Here is a 16581-nt window from a genome sequence, read left to right on the forward strand (position 1 = left end):
AAAGCACTTGCCTCACGGCCCTTGCACGCAAGGGTACTAACGTGTGAGGTACTTGTGCTAATGCCATACATGTCCACCATCGTTTTTCATTATCACCAACTTTTGTCACCTATTCACACCACACACACCTTTCACGGAATGGTCATGATTTTATTACTTGTATGTTTTTACCCGCCTTATTGCGAGGAATTTTATGGCCCTTATACAGCCGCTAATCACAATCATTGTCCACTTTCTTTGTCCCATGAATTGGTGCTCTTTGGCCATTAAATTGCCCTTGCGCCAAAAACACCATATATCATCATCATCATCATATTCATATTATGTTTTTGGCATGTAAAACCCCCGATAATATTACTATTAAAACTAAACAAATCCAAACATAATGAAATGACAGGGAAAGCAGTCTGGCTGTTCAAATTTTAGTGCATAAAGGAAAACAGGACAGTGAGAACATTCAACATCAGCAGTCATGTTGTGCGTTCTCTGTGGTAGTCTCCTCTTGTGTAACAATATTTCAACTACAGCCAATGCTAGATTTCACGCCGTTTCTGTCATGTGCACCTTGAAATTGTGTTCAATTATTGGAGATATAGCAACTCGGTCAGGATTGTAGGCACTGCGTTAATAGGATGAGGTTAGTTTCTACATCTTCTTCTGGAGTACAGCCCGAATAAAATGCCGCCATTGGCCGAAAATGAGACGTACTATAAAAAGCATTAAGCTAACATAACTCCTTAGCCACAACAGCAACAGGGAAGCTACATATATGAGACGTAACGGAAGTGTACGAGTAAAACGTCTCGTAGGTTGTACAACTGCATGCAGTCGGCCACTTGGTCAAAATAGCTGAACACTAGTCAGGAAATGTCCTGCTGAAAGTCAATCCGTGCACAGACATGACATCGCAACCAACAAAATATGGTCAACGGGCACATTCTCGTATTCGCCGCTTCGGTGAATCATGAATGTAAGGCGTGAAGACAGCGCGCAAAGGCAGTGTGCAGCTGGGCTAGCTACCCTTGCTGGGCCGCATCACGTACTGAACTTAATTGTGACACCCTGAAAACAGCTAGCACATTCCAGGAAACATGCCGTGAGGTAGGACAGGTCGGCGTGGATCAACGCACCAACCACCTTCTGCAATCAAACCAAAAGAACAGTAGGCAAGCGCTGAGAGTCTCAAAAGATATGTGAAGGCCAAAGTGTGCGACAGTCGAATGTCAGCGTCCCCTACAGCTTTGCAGATGATGCACACAAACTCCAAAAGTTGCGAGACGATGACTCACATCAAAACTTGTTACCATTACGATCTTTTACGACGCTAATTTCGCCAACAGCTCTAGTGCAGCTTGCTTTATGGCTTTATCTAAGTTTTTACTATTGCAGCCATATAGCCACTTCACGGGCACAGCCCCGTTTCAACCCTTGTTTTCGCACAACTGTGTAGGTGACGCTAGTGAATATTTACGAATGTTAAAAAAAATAAACGTAACTTAATTAGATTACAAAAAATTGCTATAATGGACAACAATCTGTTGTGTTTTGCAAATGTTTTTTGTTACAGCACTAGCAATCATAATCAAATGCAGCATTTATTCTTCTCTGTTTTGGCTCGTCAGCAACCATGGAAGCGTCTTTGTTTTTGGCTCACGGAGGAAGGAAAGGTGTTTCGTTTCCCCGTGTTTTGGCTTGTGTTACCTCCCATTTCCTTGACGAGCGCAGACGATCGTGACGACGAGACCGGCGCGCTTTTTTGTTTACGCTTGTGAAGATAGTATATAAAGGTAAGCATGAATGAGTTCATTGCCTTTTAAAGCTGCTAGTCTCGATAAAGTGAAACTACTGCATGCATGTAATACCAATGTCACGCGGTACCGCGCCGTGGCTGACACAAAAGTACTGGAGGGGTCAACAGTTCCCAGGCCACGCTGTCACAGAAATACATGGGATGGTAGCCTAAGAACTTTTGACCATCAATGTAAGTCGAAAACACGGTGATATAAAAAGCAATCCGCGGATGGAGTTTGGCACAGCGCAGTCTGAAAGTCGGATCGCGTTGCGATTGGGGCTGATCGCAATTGGATGTGTCAGCACCTGATTGGGCTTAATACCCGTGCCACACGGGCAGAAAAAATTGCATATACCCCCGAATGCCTTCAAATTTACTGCCATTCGCGTGGTGCCACACGGACGAACTAAATGGCATTCATCCGAATGCCATTCGCCACGAAATGCCTTCGCCAGAACTAAGTTGACTGAGCAATGCTTACTCTCGACGACACAGCTCGCGAAGTGCGATGTACCTGAAAGTATATAAAACAAATCATATTGAGCTAAAAATAAATTTTCCTGTATTTTATTTGCACTAAAGTCTTGAAAACGTGCTTTGAACGTTATACGATGAAAATAAAGTATTAATAATGAAACGCTTGTAACTTTTAGCGAAACTTTGGCAAACAAGCATGCAACACTGGTATTTTCATCGCCATCACTATTGAGTTCACTTTGTTGCTTGCTTGTTTGTTCCTTTTTTTTGTGGCTCTCACCTACTAAGGCGGATTGGCCAAGATGCCGGTGGTTAATGCAAGTCAATACCTTTAGATTTTCTAGACTAGGGGAATATGATTACTGCGTTTTGACTGTGAAATAATTTGGCGCAATGTAGAAAAAAGAAAAAAGGGGGGGGGAGAAAGAATAGAATTCGTTGAATATCTGAGGTGGAATCGTTATATGAAATTCTCCTGAAAGTTGACTCATTGCAGTGTATCAGCTAAATAATAAGTGGTAGTGCGGCTAGTGAAATTCGAGAGCTGATCGCTGACTCAGCAAGGTAATCTTTTTGTGTTATATATGAATTCGCAGAGAGCCCCGCAGATGTTCCTGTCGCTGTGTCCCAATGAAGTGGTTCAAAAGGCAAAATATCGGGAGTATTAGGTGATATTCCTAGTTTTCTGAATAAAATTTCGAAGCAGTTTTTTCTTTGATTTTTGAAATGGTGACATGTAATAAGAAAATGGTCGCTATGTTCAGGTTCATTACAGCTTGAGCACAGAGGGGAGGGCACCAGACCAGACCTGTTTAAGTAGAAATTAAGAGGTGGTACACGGCAACGTAATTTTGTTATCAGACTTCCAGTTTACGCGTGGGACACCATTTATTATTCCATGTGAAGTGCAGTTGCGAGAACGAGAAATCTGGATTCGGTATTATGATTTTTGATGAGTCTTCAAGTAGGGAAAGTTTTCTAAACCTCGCTGCTGTTACATAAGGTGTAGGAGGCATGATTGGCACAATCGGAAGATCAAGAGATGTTCGCGCAAGTGTGTCAGCCATCTCGTTTATAAATATACTACGATGGCCTGGCACCCATATCATTTGCAATAGACGAATGTTTGCTGGGATTAATGATTTAAAAATTTCTAGTACTGCTGATGTCGACGACGATGATAAAAATGAACACACGGAATAAGAGTCTGGCACTATCACAGCTGTCGGATGAGTCGCAGGAAGTTTACAAATAACTAGTATAACGGCCATTAATTCTGCTTCAAATATTGGTGTATAATCTGGAAGGCGTAATGAAAATTACCAGAATAATGAGAGAGAAAAAATACCTACACTTGCCTTCTCGCCACTCATAGTTGCATTCGTTGCAATTAGTATATTAGTACCTAATTGAGACAGGTGTTGTTCTAATAAACCAATCAAATATTTAGAGGGCAAGTGTTTAGCGTTCATGGGGAAGATATTGTCAAATTTTATTTGCACTTGGCCGATTGGTTTGACAGATGGTGTGATCTCGAATATATTAACATTTAAAGCATCTAGAAGTGTTTGAACAAATAGCACTTGGGGTTTATATACACGGGACCAATGCTAATTGATAAAGACACCAGGCTCGGCAAAGAATACAAACTGTTGCCTTCCTAAAGTGGATTCAGAAAATTTTAAATAGGTTTTTACTGTTAAGATACAAAATCTGCAAGCAAGGATGGGTATCTGAGCTTCTTGATACAAAACATTGTTTGCTGTGAATTTTGACACACCTAAACAACTACGTAGAGCTTCCTGCTCTAAGAGAATCAGGGGGTTTATTTTGTATGCTGGTCCACCAGAGAATAGTACACATCCTAATTCAAAATCGGACGAACGTACATGCAATAAATCATGATCAGCGTATCTCTGCGAAGACCGGAACAGAGGCGGCCAAGCCTACCTATCATTCCAACAGTGCGTGTAGCCTTAATTTTAATATATTCAATGTTGTCACGCCAGCTCAGTTTTCGAGCGTATAGTACACCCAGATATTTAATACAGTTAACCTGGGGAATTGTTTTTTGATGGTACTGAAGAGAAATGGTAACTGTTGCGTCCAATGGAAAAACTATTATAGCACTTTTACTTACGTTCAGGTTCATATGAATTTTCTGAAACCAGGTTTCCAATGTTGCCAAATAACACTGTAAAGCCGAATGTAGTAAATAAATATCGCTGTCAGATGCGAAGAACGCGATATCATCAGCATATACATATACTTGTACCTTATCACTCAGTTGTATTGAACTTTACAAAATGTTAAATAGCACAGGCGATAGAACAGAGCCTTGAGGAACACCTCTCGTTTGGCTGTACTTCGGCGTGAAAACACTTCGTTGGAAGCAATAAAAATTTCTGTTTTTTTAAAAATTCGTATATCCAATTTGTTATGTACTGCGGGAACGTAGGCTATTTTAGGACATTGATAAGAATAGGATGTTCAACACTGTCATATGCCTTGGCTAAATCAAGGGTTACTAGGGCCGCATATTGTCGTCTGTGCCGAGAAAGCTTTATACGAGCCTCTAAATCGACATGCGCCAACCATATAGAGTAACCTGGTCTAAATCCAATCTGGCACGCACTGAGTATCGCATTATCTGTTATGAACTTCATAACTCTAATGTAGAGTATTCTTTCTATTAACTTAACTACGTGTGATGTTAAAGCGATTGGCCTAATGTTATCTATCTGCATTCCTAGTCCCTGTTTTTTTTAAGAAGCAGTGTTATTTTTGCAAGTCTCCAGTCAGGAGGTATCCAACTATTTTCAAGTGAATAGTTGACAACGTTAAGGAGGTCTTCAGGAGAGATGTCGAATAATATTTTTAACATTCTTGAAGTGACGCCATCTGGCCCAGGACCTGTGTTTGGCGGAGTACGAACGACGTGCGCAAGTTCATCCCTACTTACTTCAATAAAATCATTTCCGAATGACGGTTTTGCACTTTTTATTTTGATTTGTGATGTAAATCTCTTCTCCAATCCTAATGCGATTTCAGTTAATGTATCTTCCAACTCAGTTGGAGAAAAAATAACTGAGTCAATATTTACGTGTGCTGTAATAGTTTTACGATTACGGAAAAATCTGAATAGAGCTTTCTTGTTCCCGCTCTTGGATAGATAGCTGTACTGTTTTTCTTCATAATCGTCTTTCGCTAATGAAACTGTTCTCTTAAAGGTAGCTTTAGCAAATAAATAATTTCTCCAATTAGTCAGACATTGGTTAGTAAGGAGTTTTTTCTATGCAGCGTTGCGGCGTCTAAAATTTCTGGCGCAATCCACATTCCACCAGGCAGATATGAATTTTCCCTTTGTTGAAGATATAGTGAACTGTTATTTTTAATTGTACGCTTTAGGGTGGAACAAAGGCTCATAGCTTTCATATTTGCTTCCATATTGGGCAAGGAAGACAGCGTTGACTGTAAGTTCTTTTTAAATTTAGAGTAGTTTACAAAACTTCGCACCTGGCGATCTACCGTCACTAAAGGAATGCTGACTTCAAATACCAGGGGGCAGTGATCACTACATGTAGCGGTATCAAGAACAGTCCAAGACGATATTATCACACTTGAGCTAGCAAATGTCAAATCTAAGACGGACCTCGAACTACATCGAACGAATGTCGGAACTCTGGAGTTCCAACAAATAAGGTTATTCCGATTAGTCCAGTCCCACAACCGTTTTCCTGATGAATCAGTGTGGAATCCTCATGAAACGTGATGGGAATTGAAGTCTCCCGCAAATAGTATACTGTTTCTGCAAAAACTCACAGTCACGTCAAGGGCTCTTTCATCTTGTATTCCAGCGGGAAAGTAGTTGTTGACTATAGATAGTGGCGCGCATCCGGGAAAGGGAATTTCCAGAACCAATACTTCATAATCGTGTGATATTTGTTGGTAAACTAAGTGTGCTTTATGACAAATTTTGGATTAAATGAAAAACATTAATGCTCCACCACGTGAGTTTTGGTCCAGTCAAAAGCATTGATAGTTTTTTAGATAGAAGTTTTGATCATCAGACAGCCAAGTTTCTTGTAAAGTTATGACGTCTGGAGATTGTTGAGAAATTAGGTATAATAAGTCTGTAGTTGCAGAGGGAATTGAACGGCAGTTCCACTGAAGTACTCTAAGGCACCCTATGATGATAAGCAAGCAGTAGCAACTGCTTCATCTAAGATACTAACTTTAAAGAAGTCCGCTTTAGTCCTAGGTTCCTTCACACTATTAAGTTTGCTAGTGGGTGATCTGGTGCGTTTCAAAAGGCCAGCATCCATATCTACATCCCTATTACTTATTGATTCTGAATCAGATATACCTTCCTGCTCAGTTGTGTTAGATCTGGAAGGCATTGCCTCATTATCGATAGAGACATCTGACCGATGTTCGGCAGGTTTATTAATTGAGGCACTAGGACGTTGGATATGCTTAGTTATTCAATCAGATGCACCCGACATCTGTGAATCCATAATATTATTAGTGAGTCGGACAGATTGAGTAAAAATTTTTCTAATACCTTTTTCTACGGCCTTTTTTACCATAGCAGAAATGGACTGAGAAAGTGATGCATCCATAGAAAGAGGCGGACGAGCTACTATGCCGGCATAGCCCTGATTCATGCTTTGAATTTCTGCAATGTCTTCTCTACGAGAGCATCGTCTCCTTTCAATGATTTCAATCACCTGAAGTTCCTTTGATCTTGCAGGGCAGTTAGGATCGTCTGCAGCGTGATTTGCCTTGCACAAACAGCATGTCTTGTTGTCTGACTGACACTCAGCAGTACTATGACCAGCCCCGTATATGGCCGCGCATATGCGGCATCGAGTCTCCGATCCACAACCTTTAGTACTGTGCCCAAAGCGCCAACATTTAGCACATTGCAGCGGACGGGGAGCCAAAGCTTCCACCTTATATGTAAGTGGCCATGCCTTGATCTCCGAAGGGCGATCTGTTCCAGGGAATGTGGCAATTACAGTTTCAGTGGAAACTTTCTGTTTCTTTTCCTGTTTGGTACAGCAGTAAACAGAAAGAACACCTGCTGGAGAAAAGATGTGCAAGACTTCTGCTGGGCTTAGACTTGCGTCTACCCCCCGAACCAATTCTTTGCAGCAAGCTAGATGAGGTGGGATAAAAGAGCTCACTGGATGTGATGCAAAAGTAGTGCACTTCAGAAGGTCGTGGATGCAAGCCTTGTCTGGTGAGCAGCATAGTATCCCCCGCGTCCAAACTGACGAACCTTTGTTATCAGTAGAGAGTGGGGAGTGATCGCACGAAGTTCCGTTTGGATTGTCTTGGGATTTTTCATGCGGGCGAACCCACCGGTGGTCGGCACCAAAGCGACAGGAACGCTACGGGTTCCATTGTGGAGAAACAACTCCAGGGAAAGATCTTGAGGGGGAACAGAGGCTGACCAGAGGGCAGGCCTCTGGTCCGGAGAAGAAACAGACATGAAATAAGAAGTTACACTTATCAATGCACTAAAACAGTTGTGGAACAAGAGGTAGATATAATAAATAAAAGTAACCGCCGGCTACTTGACCGCAACCCTGAGGATGGAACAAGGAGCGCAGGCGCAGGCACGAACGCAGTCTTTTTCCACGCTTGCGCTTGTTCTCTTCCCAAAAATTGCCCTATACAACGCTATTTGGGAATCCCCGGTGGTGGTAATGAAGCCTAAGAGCTACCTAGAAAAACCACTTTCTCCGTGACTTTCTCTGCTTTTTTCATCAGTTTTCATTCTTTGCTTTCCAATCTTCTGCCAACCCGCACGCGCCATTTCACTCTGCACAAACAAAGAAGAAATAAAACAAAAAATGACGTGTCCCAATAAGCGGCCGAGCTGGACCGAAGAGGAGACGATGACTTTGATTACGCTCTGGGAAGAACACCTCTCAGGCCTTCGTGGACAAAAGCGGAATGGCAAAATTTACTCTGCTTTGAGAGAAGGGCTGGCCAGGTACGGCATCGTGAGGATGCGAGCCCAAGTACATACTAAGATCGAAAATCTGCGAAGCAAGTACAGGTGAGCATTTTCACTTGAATATTGTGCCTGTGTTCAGCCGAGGAGCTTGCGCCGTGCATGTCAATGCTGCCACCTACCAAATGACAATAGTTATAGCGCGAGAACAAAACGACGACACAGAGACAAGAAGGACACTCCCTGTCTCTGTGTCGTCGTTTTGTTCTCGCGCTATGACTATCGTCATGCCATACCAACTAGCCTAAGCTGCCACACTTCTAACCAACCAAATGTTAGCGGAAAACGGCGCAAAAAAGCTGTGCCCCTTACGAGCATTTCGGTGTGATTTGGCTAGGTGTCCGCATAAAAACACTTGCTATGCCTATTTAGTGGTCAATTCAAACATCTTTGTACCCGCGTTGATTGTATTGCCTTTCCGGGGCTACAATATAAATGCTCGTCCTCATGGGCTCTCTCAGGTGCCTTTATTGGCAAGTTCAGTCGGAGATAAAATTTTGAAGCACTGAAAAAAAACCCTTGGAAGACAGGATGTTCCTGAAACCAACACTTTAACAAACGGACTTGTCCTCAGAAATTAAAATCCTACAGAAGACAGGTCCACTTGTGAAAACATTAACTCTAGACATACCTTGCGTACCTAGGACTTTTTATCTTTATAGTGCGACTATCAAGAATGGGCTCTGTGTAAGTTAGTGCAGTCGTCTTGCCATTGGATACTGTTATCAAATTGGATTATCACGCGCAGTATGCACAACAATTCAACCTATTCCACTGTTCAAAGCCTGGTGCCATAAGGTGGTGTCATACACAAGCCCAGAGTATCGTTTCGACTTGCTTCTGTCACTAATACTAAGCTTGCACTTTTGTTTATTACAGATTATTCTAAAAGAAGAACTACAGGTTCCGGTGCGGTCACGTGGCCATTTTATTGGTGAATACACTAGTTCCTTGGGAGTCTGCCGGTAAAGACGCCACACTTGCTGTTGGAAGCAACTGCGAAAGCCTCTCCGTTTCACAGGTTGGTATCTGCCTTATATGTGCCGGTGGGTTACTCAGTGAGCCATGATGATTTCAAAAAGCATTTCACAAACGGACACCATCACACACATAAAACTGCAGTGTTTGCATTGCTTTTTGTGCGTAAATGTGTATTTGTCTACTGCTTCGTCACATGTGCATTCCCCTGAGCACGAGTGCAAGTTGCAACGAATGGTGTCTCTAACATGTGTCCAGCCTTTGTGACACTACTGTTAATACTTATGCAACTTTTCGCAGATTTTACGCAGTATGGAAACGGGAGATGACTTGAGCGAGTTTCTTGGCAATGAGGCCGACATGCAGCTGGTGACAGAAGTTCCAGAATCTTCAAGTGCCACCGTTGCCTCAAGTACTGCTACTTTATATAAAACTGCAGCAACTGGACCGGCGGAGACAGCTGCACCTGCCGTGGAAAGCCTTCCGCAATGCAGTGAATCGTCACCAGCGGAAGCTGGAGCAACTGCGGCACAGCCAGCTGCATCAAAAAAATTACACGAGCTGGGCCCGCTTCTGCAATTATGGAAATGGCTAAAGAGCAAAAGATGTTTAGAGGAATGTGGCAAGAGTGCAAAGCACGAGAGCTCGAGCTACAGAATGAACAGTTGAAGCTTCAGAAGGAAACAGCTAAAAGAAAAGAAAAGCTGATTAATATTCTTCAGAAGTTCCTTGAATAATGGAGGCCTCAAAGAAAGATTTATTTATTCAATAAATACTAGTTTGCCTTTGTAATTGCGCATTTCTTAAGGGATACAGTACGAGTATTAGGCAGCATTGATTTCCGTGCAGCCTAATAAAAGAGCCCTGCTACTATGTTTTAATAGTCGCCAAACTTCTGAATCACAACATCACTAAGTGAATGCAAACGAGATCTATCGAGCTTAATAAATCAAAATAAAAGCCGGTGACATACCGATTCCTTGTATGTCGCAATAACCTAGAGTCCTCCTACCGTGATTTCAATGGTGCCCTCACACTTACACTAATGCTGTTACCCTGAAGTTGGATAGCAAATAATACCGCTTTGCTGTCTGCAGTTTAGTATGCACGTTTCTCACCGAGAAATTAAGATGTCTTGGTGCAGAAACCGAAGGCTTGGCATATTGAAACCAGTGCGCTTATGTATGTTTCTGGAGAGTTCTCACTGGGCAACACTAAATTGAAGTTGTAGTGCACAAATTTGTGCATATTTATTCCCCCAAACAGCATAGCATAAAACACGTTTAATAACTCTGAAAACATCACATGATTGTGCAACTCTTCATTAACTCAACTAATCAAACTTTCACTTCTTTATAAGAATTATGAGAATGACTAAAAAAACTACACAGTGCAGTTGAGAAACGTTTGGCAAGTGAGTCAAAAGAAACATACTAAATAATTATGTGTATAAATATGTGTGCAGCAAGCAACCGAACACTGAGGTCATGCACATGGACTAAATGTGCATCAAACGTGACTAAAAGACAGGAAACGGTTGTATAATAAATAAAAACAAAGGTTCGAGATAAAGCATTAAAATATATACAAGGATTTAAAAAATGCACACTTCACTATGATATATATTTACATTAGTTATTAAAATAGTACAATAAGAAATTATTGTAAAGATAATCGGTAAAGACTACAATATTACAGAGAAATGAAATGCAATGCACAATCAGTCACCGCCTGCCAAAATTTGCAGGTGATATAGGTGTCACTTTAAAAAAGCAATTTGAATGGTGAAAGCTTATAGAGTTTCCTGCGTTATTTGTTTCTTTTGAAGCACAATAATGATAAATGACCTTGCCTTATAAAATACAAAATTATGAGAAAAAGAATTATGCATGGTATACAAGTTCGTTGAACAGTATTCGGAGCAATTAAAAAAAACACCCTCTAACAAAGGCCTAATCTCACACTTTCAACGCTTTTGTGAAGTAAAAAACACGTGCCATAAATAGCAAACAATAAGAACATGGGGTGCTTGGTGATGCTGTGAAATCAGTGAAGCAAGTACAGGTGAGCAATGTGCTTGCCGTTATTAAAAAAACACTTCAACAGCTGACAAACAGACCAAGTGGTCTAAATTTCCGAAGCACTTCACTACGGCGTTCTTCACGATCATATCGTGGTTTAGGGGCATTAAACTCCAGTTATTATTTTGTACCAAACACAAACATACTACAGCTTTGTCGCAGTGCATGAAGGCCGTAAATGGTGCATATATTCTTCAAAAACAGTTTCACTGCTGCGGGCACAAGATTACCTCAGCTACCTGAGACTGTGACTGACTGCTGAGTTCTAGCAAAGAAGTATTTCGCTAACGCTTTCCTGACGTCTTCATCGTTTTTGCTAGACGCGTCGGATGTACAAGTTGGCTGCTCGTAAGCAGCATTCCACAATGCTACTTCTTGTTCCCATTGTAGTTCTACGTGTTCCTGAAAACCTTCACAGATGTTATGAAGAACACAACATGCCTTAATAACCAGGGTAGTGGTGGCGAGCTTGCACTCCATGCGTTTCATAATGAAATGAAACCTGGCTTTCAAACGGCCAAATGCATTTTCTACAATCCTTCTGTTCTTTGACAGATTAGAGTTGTACGCCCTTTCTTGCGTGTCAGGCTGTGCATTCGCATATTGTTTCTGCAGGTTTGGCGATAGAGCAAATGCCTGGTCACACAGCACTATTGGAAGCACACAAACACCTTCGATTATTGCTGTTGGGCATTTGAAAGACCCGCTTTCAATAGCTTTGCAGAGTACGGGTATTCCGTACACAAACGAGTCGTGGCACCGCCCTGGGAGCCGACGTTTGTGTACTTGAATCAGTACCGGTGGTCCACTAGAGCCAGGAAGATCAAGCTATACCTGCAAATATAACAGCAATATTGCAGTGAGTACTGCTAATTATCCAGAAAACTTTCTAGTCACAAGCCAACATATTTCATTTAAAACACGTAGCATCGACTGTTAATAAACGAATGCACTAAACGTTAAGATAATTTAATGAACGATGAACAGGCCTTTCCAACTTACCAGCTTTTGTAATTGTAGTAGTCCGAAGCATATTTCTTTGGTGGTGACACTGGAAAGTGGCAGCCGTAGAGTGCCTTAACACCTTGTAGGAATCCTGTGACCGCGAACAATTCCCTCATATGCTCCTCCGTGTCGGTTGGCGAAAGTATCTTCACCCAGTCGTCCTCCAGGTTTTTCAGTACGGCTGTACAGAACTCTTTGTAGAGCAAGTTCACAGTAGAGCGGCCAATCGCGAAAAATTCTGCAATAGTGTGGTCTTCGGCAGCAGAGCACAAGCGGTAGAGTGAGACGGCTATTCTTTTTTCTACTGATATTGCCTCTCTCATCGTTGTGTCCACCCGCTGCATGTCGGTACGACACGACTCCACAATGTAACAAAACGTGGCAGCCGAGACGTGAAAGCACCTTTTGAAGTATGCTTCCCCAAGATTAGGTAGCGTTTCTTCAAACCAGTGTTGCGTCTCTCATAATCATATGGTGGTTTTGGGACGTTAAACCCCACAAATCATCAATCAATCAAACCAGTGTTGGCTACGACGCAAACACCACCGAGATCGAGGCGTTGTGCTTAGCAAAGACGCTGCGGCGATCAGGTTGAAATGGTTTGATGTTAATTGAAATTCAATGTCCTGAAGCTGGCGCATAATAACTCGTCTCTGCTTCAAAGTTATTCGCTCTTGAGCACGATGCTTTGCACGGAAACACACAAGTGCTGCCGTGAAAAAACGAACTCTGCGAACATCTTCTTCTGAGAGATGCGACAGGTGCAATGCGACAGGCGCCATTTTCTATTTACGCTGTGGATCTGACTAGTGTTGGCTTAGGTTGCTACGGTCGGCTACAACGTTGTAAAAAAAAGCAACTAAAACTTAGGACAGCGTAATATGCTTATTTCTACATTTAATGTATATCTGATGTGTATGGAGCTTGTGAACGCTTGTTAATTTTTTTATTGCTATTCACTCAATGCTCACTTGCAAGGTGCTGCGATCGCCATCATCAAGTCAAATGTCATTCACTTTGGACGTGTAGCAGCACCGCCGAAAAAAATGTCATTCGGGAAGTGAATGCCTTCGCCACCGAATGTCATTTTCTGTGCCCGTGTGGCACGGGTATAAGCCTCATTCATATCGGTGCTCTTTGCGATTGTAACTGCTCGTACGGCACCGTACAGTCAATTTTATTCGCGATCAGGTGCTATCGCTATTTGTGCGATGCCTGCATTGTTCGTCTTGTTATTGGTAAGAGGGCGCAAATTTTAAATGTCCTGGTGTACTTATTATACTGTTTGTGAAAAAGAAATGATCCTGGTTGATATGCATATTTCCAGCACGTACAACACGCAAAGCAGCAGATGGTGAGGTCGGCCACGTGATTGGCGATTGGTTACGCTTTGCCAATGCAAGGCTTACTGTGTCCAAGGCAAGCAAAAACCTGACATTTATTATTTTGCATCATACAGCCGAGCTATCACTCATTTTGTCCTCGCCACCTATAGGTTTGTGGCAGAACTTTTTCACAAGCCTTTCTGTGTTCTTTTGTGTAAAAAAGAAGGTGGTAATTTTTTTACTTACACTTTTTTCATAATTATTCTTACTTAGAATGTTAACATATATATATATATATTGTAATGATGACAAAGCGGCGATCGTGCTCGGCGCATACCTGGGAGAGACGGAGGACGACGAAGAGGAAGCAGAAAAAGAACAGCCGGCCTGCAGCAAAGGCGTTGTCTCTTTGTCTTATTTCTCCGCGTTACAATGGCGCAGCCGACAGCGTACGACCCTTGCCTGAACGCATAGACGCCGTTGCCAAATACCCTGCACCAACATCTATAAAACAGCTCCAGGTATTCCTAGGAATGGCGTCATACTTGCGCAAGTTTGTACCGAGCTTTGCGTCAACTGCTGCTCCACTCACGGACTTACTGAAGAAAAACGCCCAATTTCAGTGGGGTCCTTTGCAGGATAACGCCTTCCAAACCCTCAAACACCAGCTTACACATAGCCCGGTGCTCTGCCACTTTAATGAAGATTGGATGACAGAAGTCCATACTGATGCGAGTCAGATTGGCCTGGGGGCGGTTTTACTTCAACGTGACTCGAGTGGGCGTGGGCACGTCATCTGCTACGCCAGTCGTAAACTATCGGACGCAGAACGGCATTATCATTCGAATGAACTGGAGTGTTTGGCTGTAGTATGGAGTGTGGATGAAAAGTTCCGCCACTACTTGTTTGGCCGACACTTCACGGTAGTAACAGACAACTCCGCGATTGCGTGGATGTTCCAGAAGCAGCACCTCAAGCACAAGTTTGCCCGATGGATTGTTCGGCTCCAAGACTATACGTACGACATCCGTCACCGTGCTGGAGCACAAAATCAGCTTGCGGACGCTTTATCGCGAAATCCGATCGAGGAGTTCTCCACACGAAATCGAGAAACCTGGATCCTGTTTTCTCAACAGGACGTGACCAAGGCTCAGCAAGCCGATGGAAGACTCGCATCCGTTATAGACTCCATTGGCGATGCGGGACGCAATGCCAAGTTTGTCTTACGTAATGGAACGCTGTATCGGCGTCACTGGGCCGATAAAAGCACCGAGTGTCATCTCCTGGTCATTCCTGACACCTTAAGATCGAGCGTACTACGCGCCATCCATGACACTCCCGAGGGAGGCCATGTTGGCTACAGAGCCACCTTACGCAAGGCACAAGAACGTTTTTGGTGGCCGAAAATGGATAAAAGCGTGCGTTCATACGTTGCCAGTTGCGAGATTTGTCAGCAACACAAACGACGTCCTGGAGCTCGACATGGACTTCTTACGCCGATCAAGCCTCCAGAGACAATTTTCCACACGTTGGGCATAGATCACATCGGGCCTCTTCCAATGACGACAGCGGGCAATCGTTACATTATACTCGCTGTGGACTACTTGTCCAAGTTCGTAGAGGTCGCGGCCGTGCCTTCGCTTGCTGCTAGCCATGTCATCCGATTCCTGAAAGATCGCTTCGAATGGCGACACGGTCTTCCTAACAAGTTGATCTCCGACCGGTCGACCACCTTTCGCAGTCGCGAGCTCCGCACTTACCTACAACAAGCTGGAGTGGACCATCACTTCGCGTCGGCATACCATCCGCAGGCGAACGGACTGACCGAAAGGTCGAACCAGACTATCCAGGCTAGACTCGCACCGTACTGTAAGAATCACAAACGAGGTGAGGCCGACTGGGATGATCATCTCCAAGCAGCTGCGTACGCAGTGAACACGGCGGCACACAGCTCCACAGGAATTTGCCCCTACGAGATTGTCTATGGTCAGCTCCCGCAACTGAATGCTACGTTCGGTTTGGACACTCCCGTTAAAGTAGGGCGTTCCGCTGCACGCCAGAGACTTTGTCGCGATATCCGTGTGGAGGCGCGTAGGAGGATTGTGCATGCTCAACAGGCACAAAAGCGATACTACGACCGACGCCACCGTCCCGCGCCGAAATACAGTGTAGGTGATGAGGTGTGGCTACAGCGAGGTGCGCCATCGTCTTCAAACAAACTGCACCCAAAGTACGACGGCCCTTACATTATTTCTGAGCGCTTGGGAGATAACACTTGGCGAGTACGATCCACAGCTTCTGATACGCGCAGAGACAAGAGAAAACGGAATAACTTTGCGGTGCATGTGTCGCGGATGAAGAACTGCATACGGCGGCAAATGTGACATTGGTTTGTGTTTTTCTTACAGGAGTAGACCAGCTGCAGCGTGGCCGAGTGTAATGATGACAAAGCGGCGATCGTGCTCGGCGCATACCTGGGAGAGACGGAGGACGACGAAGAGGAAGCAGAAAAAGAACAGCCGGCCTGCAGCAAAGGCGTTGTCTCTTTGTCTTATTTCTCCGCGTTACAATATATATATATATATATATATATATATATATATATATATATATATATATATATATATATATAGTGGTAGTATTAATTCAATGGGCCAGTTAGTCTTCTTGAAGGTATGGGATATGGCACAATGGGAGCGTTGTCAACAAGGATAAATATATTTAATTCCCAACAGTTTCGGGAGGCGTCCTCCCCTCATGGGAGGACGCCTCCCGAAACTGTTGAAACCTATATATATATATATATATATATATATATATATATATATATATATATATATATATATATATATATATTACGAGCTCATTTATGTTCTAGTTTTTAATCAAAAGAAGAAA

General features: G+C 43.1%; 1 protein-coding gene and 1 long non-coding RNA gene across 2 annotated transcripts in view; both read left to right on the forward strand.

Annotated features, from left to right (window-relative positions):
• LOC119179667 (uncharacterized) overlaps nt 1-16230 on the forward strand; it is a 224172-nt gene extending 207942 nt beyond the window's left edge. Inside the window, exon 4 of the mRNA XM_075869772.1 lies at nt 16092-16230. Within this exon, the coding sequence (XP_075725887.1) occupies nt 16092-16097 (6 nt within the window). The 3' untranslated portion in view covers nt 16098-16230. The remainder of the gene's footprint in view (nt 1-16091) is intronic.
• LOC142767083 (uncharacterized) lies at nt 9183-10064 on the forward strand. Its single transcript, XR_012884745.1, has 2 exons — nt 9183-9315; nt 9573-10064. It is a non-coding gene; the product is annotated as an uncharacterized LOC142767083 (long non-coding RNA).
• Nucleotides 16231-16581: the final 351 nt, after the last annotated feature.

Source organism: Rhipicephalus microplus, chromosome 7, assembly GCF_043290135.1.
Source record: "Rhipicephalus microplus isolate Deutch F79 chromosome 7, USDA_Rmic, whole genome shotgun sequence".
Taxonomy (NCBI): domain Eukaryota; kingdom Metazoa; phylum Arthropoda; class Arachnida; order Ixodida; family Ixodidae; genus Rhipicephalus; species Rhipicephalus microplus.